The sequence below is a fragment of the Phalacrocorax aristotelis genome, chromosome 4 (assembly GCF_949628215.1).
Source record: "Phalacrocorax aristotelis chromosome 4, bGulAri2.1, whole genome shotgun sequence".
Lineage (NCBI taxonomy): Eukaryota > Metazoa > Chordata > Aves > Suliformes > Phalacrocoracidae > Phalacrocorax > Phalacrocorax aristotelis.
Genome location: NC_134279.1, coordinates 6956573 through 6969917, shown reverse-complemented (window position 1 = coordinate 6969917; position 13345 = coordinate 6956573). Strand labels below are relative to the sequence as shown.

Below are 13345 nucleotides of genomic sequence, written 5' to 3'. Positions count from 1 at the left end.
TGACAGAGCACTGCTCTGTAATGGGTTGTGGATTAGAAGTAATGAATCACTTATAGGAAGTTGTCTTTGATGGAATATAAGCCAATGTTTAGTCTCCAAAGCAAGTCTCAAAGTGCTTTTTAAAAAGCAACAAAAACCAAAAAACCCAACAAAACCCAAAAACTTCTGCTTTGTACTCTTAGCCTGTCCTTCAGCAGCCCCTGATGCCGTCACATGCAACATGGAAAGAATTTTATAAACTTTTTACCCTGCCTGTAAACTAGTCTCACCCTCCCCTCTTCTCCCTTATTTTAATAGCATTACTCTTAGTGTTCACCTCATACCTTGCATCCAAGGTGCTAGAGTGCAGCACAAAGCTCTCTACATTTGTGTTAACAGTTGAACTGTGTGCTCCCCTTGTGTAAGAGTGGAGGGAAGCGAGGGACTGAGAAATTGCCATTCACTGGCACCCAGTCTGGAACAGAACCATTTCTTCTCGGTCAGTATTAATCAAAGCATGAACTTGAAATTGCTCTTTTTTTCCTCCCCCACCTTTGCTTCTGCTTTGCTTCAAAACTTCATCAAGCAGTTTTGACTGTTTCAATTCCAGAGAGACATTAAAGTGGGTAAAAGCATTTAAGATTGATCTTCAGTTATAATTTCATAAGGAAACTGTCTGCTCCATGAAATTTCCCAAGCCTGAAAATCTCCCTTGGTAAGCCTATTGCACTTCAGCCTCTACAGGAGGCTTTCTAAATATTTTGCAATGGGATTTTTTTTTTAAGCGAGAATATTTTACCTTGGACACTAACTGTCCTTGACCTTTCTGTATCATGTGAATACGGTGCTAATGTGATTACTGTGCTCCAACTCTGTTAGATATATTGAAGGATCTTTCCCTTTTCAGCTGCCATCAGATACATAGCAGAAGCAAACTTTCCTTTCATATGGGCCTTGCTCTTTTTTTCTCTTCTGTGATGCACTTAAAAACAGCTGTGTAGTGTCATGTAATAGCTCAGAAATACTATTGGTAGCAAAATGATGTATGGTGCTTTTGGACAGGAGATGAGGACACCCACTGGAAGACTGTCTTGATACACCAAACCATCTATCTTTCTATTTATTTACTTTTTAAAAAAATCGATGTTACTGGTCTTCCTGTGATCTAGCAACCTGCCCTTGACAGCAGCTGCAGGAGGACATGCCTTTGAAATGAACTGTTTTTGTGCTAACTTTTCATCCTCCAAGACTTTTCCATTGCTTCTGGAAAAGACATGCAGATGCGTTTTAGTGGTACAACCAGACTTTGAAAAGATTTTCCAGCCCCTTTTAGAAACCCCATATCAAGTTAATTATTTCACATATCTGATGACTCTTATATGCAATCTTTGCCTCCCTTCTACAACTGTGATGACTCTATTGTGAAACCATGGTGTAATGGCAATTTTGAACTTCAAACTGCGGTCAGTGCTCAAGGAAAATTTGCGTGCTTATTTATTTTGAAGAAATATGCCTAGACCTACTTGTGTATCTGAATTTCATACAGAAGTGAGAAGGTTTAGTGAGATCATGCTTCTTTGGGTAGCGTGTGCATACTGGTTCCGTCCTACATTAATGTGCAGTCCTGCCTACAGGCTCTTGAACTTAGGCCAGGAGGTACAGGTTATGCTGAGAGTTTGCGTTTTTTTAATTCTTCAAAAGGGAAACAATATACAGAGCAATAACTTTGAAGAACAAGAGGTGGTTTTTGGAGCACTTCTTTGGGAAGCAACAAAACCCACGTTTTCCCAAAAGGAGAAGAGTGTTTGACAAATGAAGGTGGTCCCCATGATAGGCTTCCTTTCTTCTCTCCCGACACCTCCTCTGCGAAAAGATGCTGTGAAGTCCCATAAATAGGGTTTCAGGCTAGCCACATGTCTCTCAGGTCCTCACCTTGTCGGGAGGAACAGAAATGCACAGCGAGCAAGCCCTGATGTGGATTAATAATCTGATTTTTTTTGTCATTGTGCAGATCTGGATTAATGTGTAGCTTTAAAAATTCCTTTTTAAGAGCTTAGGTGAAGGAAGTGGCAAGCTCTGACACAGCAGCACTAGCCAACATACCTCCAGAGCAAAAAACTGCCCAAAGAGGATTGCATCCATTTGGGGATACACTATCTTTGCCTCCCGAGGAAATGCAAGGTTGCTAATATAATGTGTGCTTCTGAGGTTACTTTGGCTTCCTGGCTGCAGAACACTTTCTGGTTGCTTAATCAAGGCACATTCAGCCTCAATGTGGTATTTCAGCATTTCGCTTCCCTTTGACAGTGTGACTTTGAGACCAACCCCCAAATTTCACCCTGTATGGACAAGATTTGTGCCTTGAAGCTGATTGGGAACCGGCAGGGCCCCGCTTGCAAAGTTGCAATCTGTGCCAGAGCAAAATATGTCATTAAGGCACTGCCACTCTATTTCTCATCATATTTTATTGCTTTTTATTGTTCCAGGTGTTTGCAGCTCTGTTTAAGGAAGGATTGGAAGTGCATAGTGCCAGCAGAAGCACTAGGAAGCAGACTGTTACGTCCTGGTACGATTCCACTAGTGTTTGAAAGTGCAAAGATCAGGGAGGGGGCTTGGAAGGGGGAAACACTGCCTTCACCTAATGCGTTGCTCTTCCTTGTGTGAAAATTTGGCTTCATTTTTTTTTTAAAAAAAACAACAAAAAGATTAAAAGAATGCGACTAAATCTAGAAAGCCGCAGTCAGGTTAAATACTTGCCTGTGGTGACCATGAAGGTCTTGCGTCTGATGCTTATGAGTCGTCATCTGTCACTGTTTTAGCCCAACTTAAATTGTTTCAACTGAAGGCAGTCAGCGCACTATGCATTTCCCTCCAGTGCTATGTTCACGTCTTCAGGTTTGTTCTGGATCTGCTGGTATAGCTATTTCTGCCTCTTCCCCTTGAGTTCAAATCGATGCTAAGATTGAGATTCTGCGTTGATCAGGAGATTTGTTTTTTGAACGTCTGCTTTTGCCAAATGGACTGGCAAATCTTTCATAAGGTTTTGCTCTAACATTTCCCCCTGCTCCCCCAGACCTCCTTGCATCATGAAGTTATGCAAATATTTGCTTGCTTAAACAAATATTGATGACATTTTAGATTGACTAGAATAGAGTTTGCTCCTAACTTCATCTGTTGGCAAGATCGTTCTCTTTGCCTCTGTTTTCACTTTTTCCTACCGTTGCAGTTCATCTTGGATCATGTATTTCAGACCCCCTCCAGAGCAGGATAATATTCTGTGTTCTCACATCCAAGATTCTTTTCCCTGTCCTTCACCAATTAGAAATCTGGAGGTTGCCTTTGATTTGACTGATCATTACCTCATGTTTGCCTGAGGGTCAGACTGGGCATGTAGATTAGAATAAATACGCTATTGTGTGTAAGCTGCTCAAAGGTAGAAGAATGGAAAACCATTTTAAATACCTTGAAATGAAAGAAGGTAGACTTTCTCTACTAGAAATGAGAAGCCAAGTGTACGCAGAGACACTTACTGCAGAACAAAAGGCATGCGTTAGTTTGATTCTAAATACAACCTGCAACACCAAGTTTAAAGAGAAAAATGGAATTAAAGGCATCTGACAATTCCCTTAAATTTGAGAATTTCTATAAATTAGTAAGGATACTAAATAAGACACAGGAAACAGAAATCTTGTAATCCAGAAAAATCCATCCTCCTAAGTCAGAAGGTATGAGAATAGGTGGGGAGGTGGCATTACAGGAAACCAAAAATTCACCACTTGTATTGCAGCGCTGGGAGCCAGGAGGGGTTTGTGGCAGAGGGAAGGGGAGGAGAGGAGAGGGAGGACTGCTGTCTTCCTGAGGCAGTGCAGCTGCCTTCCAGGTGGTCGGATGCTAACTGCGAAATAATTTGTTGGACAAATATACGCCTTTCTCAAAATTATTCAAAGATTTGTTTTATTTGTGAAGTTTAATAGATATATTAGTCTCAAATACACCAATCTTTGTGTACGCCATTTCCTATAGTAGAGAGATGCTAGTAACATATTTAAAAGTGAGGACTACAGCTTTATCGGTTTCTAGAGACCTTATTAACAGTTCACATGACACAAAGCCTTTTTTTTAACTGCCGTGTTAGCCCAAAACTTTTCCTTATCGCACAGCTGAGTCACTAATGAGGTTTGCATTCCATTTGGCTGTGCTCACACCTGTGTCACTAGGTGCACAGTTGCCACTGTGTTTGTGTGCTTCAATCTGATTGACAGGATTTTGGAGCGTGCTAAAGGGGGCAGATTTAGATCCCACTGCATTTCTTTGTGTGTGCATCTGTGCATTTTCTAGATGGTAAAGCCTGAAACATTATTGTAGCACAGCCTGTATCTGCTCTGGATATAATGTGTAAGGACAAAAAGTCTTAACTTCTGCTGAAAGAGGTGGGGGTGTGTAAACAAGGTTGTGCTTAAACTAAAAGCAACCTGTTTGAACGTCAACCACGAGTTTTTAAACCATTTCATAACCCATAATGTTTTCTGAAGTATTGTTATTCTACATCTAATCCATATGTGCATTTCCACATGTGTATTATGAGCAGTTCATGATTCCCTTCATGCATCTTTGAGCATGCCACTTCAGTGGATTAGATTCAAATTAGACTTGAAAAAGTAAATTGGGCTATTTTAGCAAACTGTTTGATCCTTGGTCCTGCAAAGGAAGCCAGCTGGGTGGATCTCGTGTTTTCGCTGAACTGTACATGCATTTCTGGGACAACAAAAAATGATGTACAAAATATTTAAATTTACATTATGATCTGCATTTGTGATGGTGTTTTCTGAGGTAAACACAACTCACTTTAAGGCAGAATTCCCCTTTACGTGTTAAAATGCTCACATAGTGAGATTATGCTCATATTTCATGTTGGCAAAGACACTAAATTCCATTTGTTTTGCAGTCTCTTTTCTTTCTTTCATCTGACACACAGCTGGATTGCATTTGTATGGGTGAGGGAGCAAGTCCTCAGCTTTGGGTGGAAATGCTTACTGAAGAGCCACGCAGGCTGCATCCTCATTGCTCTCCCAAACCAGATGAATCTTTTCTGTACTTGGGTCAGTGAAATGGTCCTGCTCTTAAGATGTTGAGAAGAGTGTCATCACCCAAAATGCTTAGCATACTGATAGTCTAAAAGTACAGCCTTTACGTTCCGTTCCAGCATTGTGTTTATTTTGCTAAACTAGCTGGCTTGGAAGTTAACCTAGGTCAGCTAATAAAACGTCTGCCTTAAAATTCAGTACAGACTTGTCTTTTAATGATGGGATAGGATCCTCCTCAGGTTAATTTTTTATACAAATTTCCTCAGGAGGGGCCTTGAGTACCTGATGGAGGCTATCTGCAAATGTAATTTTTCTTTTAAAAGGTTTCTTAGTAATAAGCAAAGCACTGACTACACCCTAGCATGGCGTAACAGAGATGGAGGAGAAAGCGATTATCTAACAGGGTCGAGCCCGAGGAAAGGCTGTCTCTCTGCTCCTTCCGCGCCAGCCGCCTGTATTGCAGAATTGCAGGGCACCGGAACGCAGGGTGTCCCGCATGAGCAGCGGGGCACCGCCGGGCGCGGCTCCCGCCGGCCCCGGAGAGGCGGCCCTGGCTCGCCGCCCGCTCCGGGTGGGGCCCGGCTGAGGCAAGCGGCGGGGCCGCCCTCCCGCCTGCCTCACTCGGCGCTCCCGGCACCTCGGCTCGGCGGGCGGGCGGACCGGCTTGTGGTGAGGGCGCTGCCCCGGGGCGAGGGCGGCGGGACGGGCCGTTACTCCTTCCCCCCCTCACTCCCTGTCGCATCTCCCTTTGCAGACTCGGACTCGCACTCGGCCCCGGCCCGGCGGACCCCAGAGATGGCGAAGGTGAGGCGGGCGGCGGTCACCGCGGCCCCTCGGCGGGCTCGATCCGCCGCGGCCGGCCCCGGGCATCCTCGTCTCATCTGTCACCTTCTCTTTCTCGCCTTATCTGTCGTCTTACCCTCACTTTTACTCCTCGCCCGTTTCTTTTCCGTCTCCCCTAAATCAGCCCATCCCCAAGCCTGGGGAGAGGCGGGGGTGGGGTGGGGGGGTGGACGGGGAAAGCAGCTCATCATGTGAGGCACACGTCAGGCACAACGTTTTTTTCTCCACTTTCCACTAGTTTGGCCAAGTTTTCGGTACTGTGTTTATATTGTGCCTGGGTGGAGGCTCCTTCCACTGGAGGAGGAAGGAGGAAAAATACTGCTGTGGCTGTGCCCTGCGGTGGCTCAGGCTCGGTACTCCTATCCCCAGCTTTCCCGAATCTAACTTAATTTCTTCTGGAAGCCTTGCAGCTATCGCACAGACCTTCATCTGGTGTGGGTTTGTTTTTTGTTGTTGTTATTTTTTTCTTGGCAGCCCTTGTGTTGCTGCTCTTAGGTTTGAGCCTGGATGAAGGCTTGGGAAACAGGGCGATTCCAGTGTTTGTTTCTATAGTTGCATCAAATGCATGTGCTCTGGAAAGGAAAATAAGAGTTTAATGGCATTTTTGTGGGTTTTGTACTGCTGTTGAAAGTGAAAGCCATCAAGGTGTACGAGTACCTTCACAAAGGTCAGGGTAATTGTATGGTGATGCAGTAGTAGTTTCATTATTTCAACTTAATGAATAGCATGATTAGTGGTGTTTTATCACTCCTGTAAACATTTACTCATATTATGTCTGAGTTTAGCTTTAAAAGAAAGAAAGGGTACTTCACTTAAAAAAAAAACAAACTTACAACAGTGTTCTACTACATCCTTAAAGTCCTGTGGGTTGTTTTTTTTTTTTGAGGGACAAAGAGGGGATTTTTCTTTCTTCAAACATCAAACTTGGTTTGTAGGATCCATCTTAGGAAAACAGGGGCCCTCACCCATGCCAGTGCAGGGCATCTGACGAGATGGATCTACTTGGACAGCCTTTTATTACGGTACATGTAGCATTGCTTATAGGCTCGAGGGTAACTTCTTTTTAGTAATAGCATGGAAATTTGTAATTCTTTTGTCTATTCCACAGAGACATCACTTTAATACTTGATCTATGTAAAAGAAAAATTTCATTCTTCACTAGTGCAAACTAGTTACTCTTGTCTTCATACAGTAGAATTTTCTACTGCCTGAGGTGACACTTGGGGCTGGGTTACTATGGTGGATGGTCGCAGGATGAAGTTATTGGAATGATGAGGTCTTGTCCTCCAATTTCAGCCTTCAGAGGGCTGCTTTCCACTTCACTGGTATTCTTTGCCTCTGCGGTTATACAGCTATAAAAGACTGGGAGTGTTAAAGTTTTGTAGTCTGTAATTCATTTTATAAAAATAAAAAGTTGAAGGGTAAGCTCTGCTCTTGTGGCAGGTGTCTGTTCTAAATTTTGTTGCATCGTGAAGTGATGGTAAGAACTGAAAATGCCCATCAGTCATGAAATGCCGAGTGTCAATTGAGAGTAGTTTTCATAGCTTCAGAGTTTACAAAGGCTGCACAGTAAGGCTGCACAGTGTACTGAAGTCCGTTTTAGTCTAGATACATCACTGAATAATAAAACCTTTGAAGAAGGTAAGTTATCTTTGGAGTCTTGGTCACTGAAATATTTGTTCTTGCTCAGTTATGCAAATAACTTTTTTTTTTTTCCCCGAAGACCTGAGGGATTTTGTGTGTTCCATCTCCAGGATAAAAAGGTTCATTCATTTAGTGGGAAAACTACAGCACGCTGTAATGTGCTGTGCAGACCGGTCTCTTCATGCCTGTATTTATCTGCTTTCTTTGGAGGAACACTGCTCTCCTAACGAGCTGCCTTTTCTCACACATCTGTATGTGTAGTGGTCTTTGTTAATGCATAGATGCACATGGTGCAATCTCTTCCTGCTCGATGAATGAACAGCCTTGAAAATGCTACCCCATGTTTGCTAATCAGAAATCTGTCAAAAAAGCAGCAAGAATATTTTCTGCTTGCATGCTGTGGACAGTTGTGTTTTGGTCTGCTACTCCCAAATTTTTCCCTGAATGAAGTTTGGAGTATTTTGTGTACCCATTTGTAAAAGGGCAGGAAAGGATTGGTTGCTGCCAGTGAAGGTGTGGCTGCTGTGCACTATATCCGGAGTTCCTGTTGTGCCAATGCACTTGTGTGACTCGGAGCACAGGAATAGTATCACCAACACCAGTAGTGCTTCAGGGGATTCTCTCTCACATTCCAAAGTACAAATGCTTTTTCAGAATCACGTCCTAAGCAGCTCTTTGGCTTTATTGAGGTTCCTTGCGATGACAGCTTCTTCGAGTGTTTTTGCATGTGTTCCTGTATTGGTTCCTACATTGCTGTTGCTTGCTGCTCTTCGCTCCCTCTCTCCCACCCCCTCTCTCTCTTTTTTTTTTTTTTTTTTTCCTTTCTCTACTGCCTATCTTTGGTATCTCCATGGTGTACTGACTCAGAGTTCAACACAGAAGTTGTGTAATTTGGTTTTTTGTCAGGAGTTTAAATTTAGTGGGGCAGATGTGAATCTAGTCTGCTGACCAGATCTTACTCTTTCCATTTAAGTGGACAATCTGAAGCATTATGAAATTTAGGTGTTTTGTAGACGCATCTTTTGCGTTTGCACCAGCTTTGTGCCTCTGTTCACCTACTCACAATGTAATTTACATCCTACTGACCTTGAAATGTTGGTAAGGATGTAATGAAATAATTATGTATTTCTTACATGATGTTAGTTTTAAAGCACAATTTGAAAAGGGATTTCTTTGTGGTCTTCAATAGCCGTAAAGGTTTTTGATTTACTGGTGAATGCTGTGTTGTGCTTTATCTGCAAGACGTTTATTCTTGTGTAAGAAATCCTAAGGCAGCCTTTCATTTATTCTAGCATGTGACTTTCTGGGTTCTCTTCTGTCTTTTGAAAATAGCATATCTTCTTTGTTTGTCAACCCCTGCACTGGAAGAACGTTCTCCATTTCCATTCTTACCACTCCATGGTTTTCCTGTGCCATCTTGTAAACAGTTGGGTGCTTTAAAAAAAGCCACATACCTCCTTTTCTGTGCTAGGCACTGGGCTTTCCAGTGGCAAACTGATGAGACCCTACTTTTGTTGCTACAGAGCAGCATCGTGAAAGGGGGTAGCTCTTGAACTATAGGAAATCTGATTGGTAAGAACTTGCTGTGAGTGGGTACAGAGCAAGGGTAGCCGGGAAGAAATGTGAATCAGTTCAAGTGTGGTCTTTTGTTTGCTGATAACGAATGCTTTGTATTTAACAGTGGCTAAACAAGGGATGTTGTGGGTGGGAAATATTTTGTGTGCTTGGAAGGGAAAAGTTAAAAGGAGCCTCGTTAAGTGGCTATTGTTGATCTTTCGGATAATGCTGTTGCCAGGATATGTGGCCACCTGACATCAAATTGTTGAGGCAAAGTTGTCTCTTGGGAGAGGTTTAGCTCTGAGGTGCTGGTTGGAAACCCCTCGCCTGATGTGATTGTATCTTCTTCTTCAAACTTTTGCTAGAGCAGAATAAACAAAAATAAAACAACCCAGAGAATGTGAACTTCCTTGTTTGGAGGGGCATAAATTCTAAAGCAAGATCATGTCTTTGTCTTTTTCTTTTTTTTTTTTTTTTTTTCTCCACCTTTCCTCCTCATGCTGATTTTGTGTATCTAGGGGCTTCAGTGGCATCATTGGTAGGTGTCTGGAGAAAACGGAAGCTGCTGTTAATTTCTAGTGTGTAATCACAAACTGCGCTTGCACTAAACATGATCACTTAACAGTCAGTGTCTTGCAGAATGTAGAAAGAAAAGAATGTAGATAGGTTTTGGGCGTTAAAATCTTGTGATATTCTTTGTGTTGAGGTCTTGTGTGCTGTTCTCTGTATATTGTACTGCCCAGTATAGGGTGTTGCTATTTAGTAGGGGATCACTCCAGATTACAGAAGGATTTATATCAAAGGCTACTTGTGTTCTTCTTTCCACTGATGTGCTTTGGGTTCTACTGGATGGGAAACTTACTAACCAAAATAAAATGGACCTATGAGGCTGTAGTGTTGTGTATCTGTGTGCATAAATGGTAAGGAACATTCTTAGACATACTAAAAATAAGGTAGTTTGTTTACCTCTATAAAAAGTTATGAAGTTTGTAAATAAATGTTACATAGTTGTTTTTCACGTTAAGTCAGGATGGTGTAGCAGTTGTGATGCCATGATCCATCTGCAAGAACCAGTTTGTTTCAATAAAGCTTAAACTCTACCTCTTGTCGAAACTGTAGCTGAGTTGTAGTTGAAACTGTAAATGAGTGTCTGGCTTGTGTCAGAAACTCTTCTGTATGGCTCTGTTATGTTGTTAGAAATGTCTGGTTCATAGCTCCTATATCAGATTCTCTGTGACTGAAAGCTGACTTCAGTTGTGTAGGCAGTGATGGTGGTTTAGAAAGGTGCTTGCCCTCTCTTTCTGCAGCCAAAAGGTGCCATGTTTGGGAAGGAGGAGACAGCTCATCCCTCCGTTGACTAACTTTGTTACCACTGCAGGGCTTTCTGCCGTTGTCCATTGAATTTGCAACTGAGGGATGGGGACCTGAATAACTGATAAGGGTGCTTCTGAGGGAGCTGTCAGATGCTGTCATTAAGCCACTCTCCATCATCTTTGAAAGGTCATGGAGGACAGAAGAGGTGCCTGAGGACTGGAGGGTAGCCAGTGTGACTCCAGTCTTCAAAATAAGCAAGGAGGAGGACTTGGGAAACTACAGGCCAGTCAGCCTCACCTTCATCCCTGGAAAGGTGATGGAACAGTTCATCCTGGAGGTCATCTCTGGGCATGTAGAAGAAAAGGAGGTTATCAGAAATAGTCAATGTGGATTCACCAAAGGGAGATCACGCTTGACCAACCTGATAGCCTTCTATGCTGGCATGACTGGCTGGGTCGACAAAGGGAGAGCAGTGGATATTGTCAATCTTGACTTCAGCAAGGCTTTTGACACTGTCTCCCATAACGTCCCATACGTAAGCTTAGGGAGTGTGGGCTAGATGAGAGGACAGTGAGGTGGATTGAGAAGTGGCTGAACAACAGAGCTCAGAGGGTCGTGATCAATGGGGCAGGGTCTGGTTGGAGGCCTCGTAACTAGCGGTGTTCCCCAGGGGTCTGTGCTGGCTCAAGTCCTGTTAATATAGTCATCACCAAATGAGGCCCCATCTAGAGTACTGCGTCTAGTTGTGGGCTCCCCAGTTCAAGAAACACAGGGAACTCCTGGAGAGAGTTCAGCAGGGAGCTACAAAGATGATCAGGGGATTGGAGGTTCTCTCTTATAAGGAAAGGCTGAGAGGCTTGGGTTTGTTCAGCCTGGAGAAGACTGACGGGGGATCTTCTCAATGCTTATAAATATCTGAAGAGCGGGTGTCAAGAGGGTGGGGCCAGACTCTTTCCAGTGGTGGCCGGTGCCAGGCCAAGGGGCAACAGGCACAAGTTGGAACATGGGAAGTTCCACCTGAATATGACAAAAAACCCCGTTCCTGTGCGGGTGCCAGAGCAGGGGCACAGGCTGCCCAGAGAGGCTGTGGAGTCCCTTCCCTGGAGATATTCAAACCCCACCTGGACGTGTTCCTGTGCCCCCTGCTCTGGGTGTGCCTGCTCAAGCAGGGGGTTGGACAAGATGATCTCCAGAGGTCACTTCCAACCCCCACCATTCTGATTCTGGACCGTAGGGTGTTTTAGGTGGATTTGTGTCTGTTAAACATGGTGCGCCTGAGTATTTTGTTCCATGCTGTGATTGCTGGGCCACTCTGCAGTGTCCTAAAAAGCTAGGTGAGTAGGTTTCTGATGTGAAAGTTAGGGATGGCTTGACACTGTCCCGATGATGGGCCAATTATCATCTGCATTGCATCTGCCTGCATGTGGTTTCTGAAGGCAGTTAGACTGTAGGGTGGACTCAGGCCCACAAAGCTGTATCCAAGCCTGTCTTATACTAACAGGCCCTGCTGTGGTTGTGCTCTGTTTGCACCAGCATATAGAATGAAGGACAGCAGATGTAGGTGGAGATTCTGCCATTACAGCTGCTATTGTGGTGGTACTCAAGTGATGTGGATTTTTATTATGCTGGATGGCAGAGCTGCAGCAATATTCCTGGTTTGCAAGCGAGGTGCAGCTCAAGTACTGTGGCAGGTAGTTAACTAAAATCCAGTAAATACTGTGTGTCAGAAGGGAATGCCTGGAATGCAAATGGTGCCCAGATGTCAAGGAAACTCAGACTACAGGTGCACCGGAAGAATTTCAGGAACGGTTCATCAAGCTTAGTGTATGTTGAGGCTTTCAGCACTGCTTTGGAAGGGAGAGTATGGAAGGGATTATTCTTAGTTAACAAAATGAGAAGAATGGTGCAGAGACAGATTTCATCTAGCATGTAGTGCTCACACATACGTTGTCTCAAACAGCCACAGAGGAATGTTGGGCTGTTGTCACAAGATTTAGGAATTTTGAAGGGGAATTCCACTTGCTTATAATGAGATAAGCAAAGGAAAACTCTAACTTAAAGATCAATAACTGTTTCCTCTGAGACCTGTTGACCATTGGTCATGTCCAAGGGAGAATTGTGGTAGCTCTGTAGTATTAATTATGTTAAGATGATATGAAAGAAACCAGCAGCAAATACAATTTTAAATCACCCCATGCTGGCTGGCGTGGTAATAAGGGAGGAGGAGAAAAACAAAGGTTTTTCAGTGTTTATCTGTTTTACCAAATCAAATTTGATTTATAAAATTGAGTCCCAAATCCTTGAGATTTTTTTTCATGACAGCCTTTGGAATTATCTAGGAAAAGGACAATAAGTACATACTGCTGTACCTAAGCTTGAAGCACTGCCTAAAAGCTTGCTTGTAATGGGAAAAGCAGAATGCTTCAGGGGAATTGCCATGCCTCGGAAGTATGCTGGATATCAGAAAGCATCTACCAGAAAGAATTCGTTGTTACTATTAAACACCATGATACTTTGTGTTCTGATTTGCTGAAATGCAGTGGAAGAAAATGCAACTCATTACTGCTTGTGCAGTGGGAGGGGTAGGGAGTCTCTGATGGCAATAGCACACAGTGGCCTGAGAGGTAGCGGTGCTTCAGGGCGGTTTCTGGTTAGCCCTCTCCAGCTCTTTCCTCTTTGTACTCTTCTGGCTGACCTGTCTTAGATGAGTACATTGACTTGAAACCAAAGCACTGTGTGGCTGAAATTGCTTACTTGAGGGAAAGGCTGCATCGCAGAGGCCAGATGGCTGTGCTGCCTGTGAAACAATCTGGTGCCAGTCTCAGTAGGTGTCTTGACACTTCCTTTCATGCTCGCTCTTAAGAGTGGAAAAGTGCCCTGCCCGTACTGATTGCTACTTCTGTACAGTGGTGCTTACAGGAAAT

At 43.6% G+C, this 13345-nt stretch overlaps 1 protein-coding gene and 1 long non-coding RNA gene across 3 annotated transcripts in view; both read left to right on the top strand.

The window, feature by feature from the left end:
• Window positions 1-13345, top strand: part of ANXA5 (annexin A5) — a 53870-nt gene that overhangs the window by 23808 nt on the left and 16717 nt on the right. The window contains exons 1-2 of one of the 2 annotated variants that reach the window (XM_075090178.1): window positions 5520-5732; window positions 5818-5867. In XM_075090178.1, the coding sequence (XP_074946279.1) occupies window positions 5859-5867 (9 nt within the window). In that variant the 5' untranslated portion in view covers window positions 5520-5732; window positions 5818-5858. Of the gene's footprint in view, window positions 1-5519; window positions 5733-5817; window positions 5868-13345 lie in introns of those variants that run through there. The other variant, XM_075090177.1, reaches the window with a different exon arrangement.
• Window positions 8120-13214, top strand: LOC142056034 (uncharacterized). Its single transcript, XR_012660187.1, has 3 exons — window positions 8120-8186; window positions 9626-9645; window positions 13126-13214. It is a non-coding gene; the product is annotated as an uncharacterized LOC142056034 (long non-coding RNA).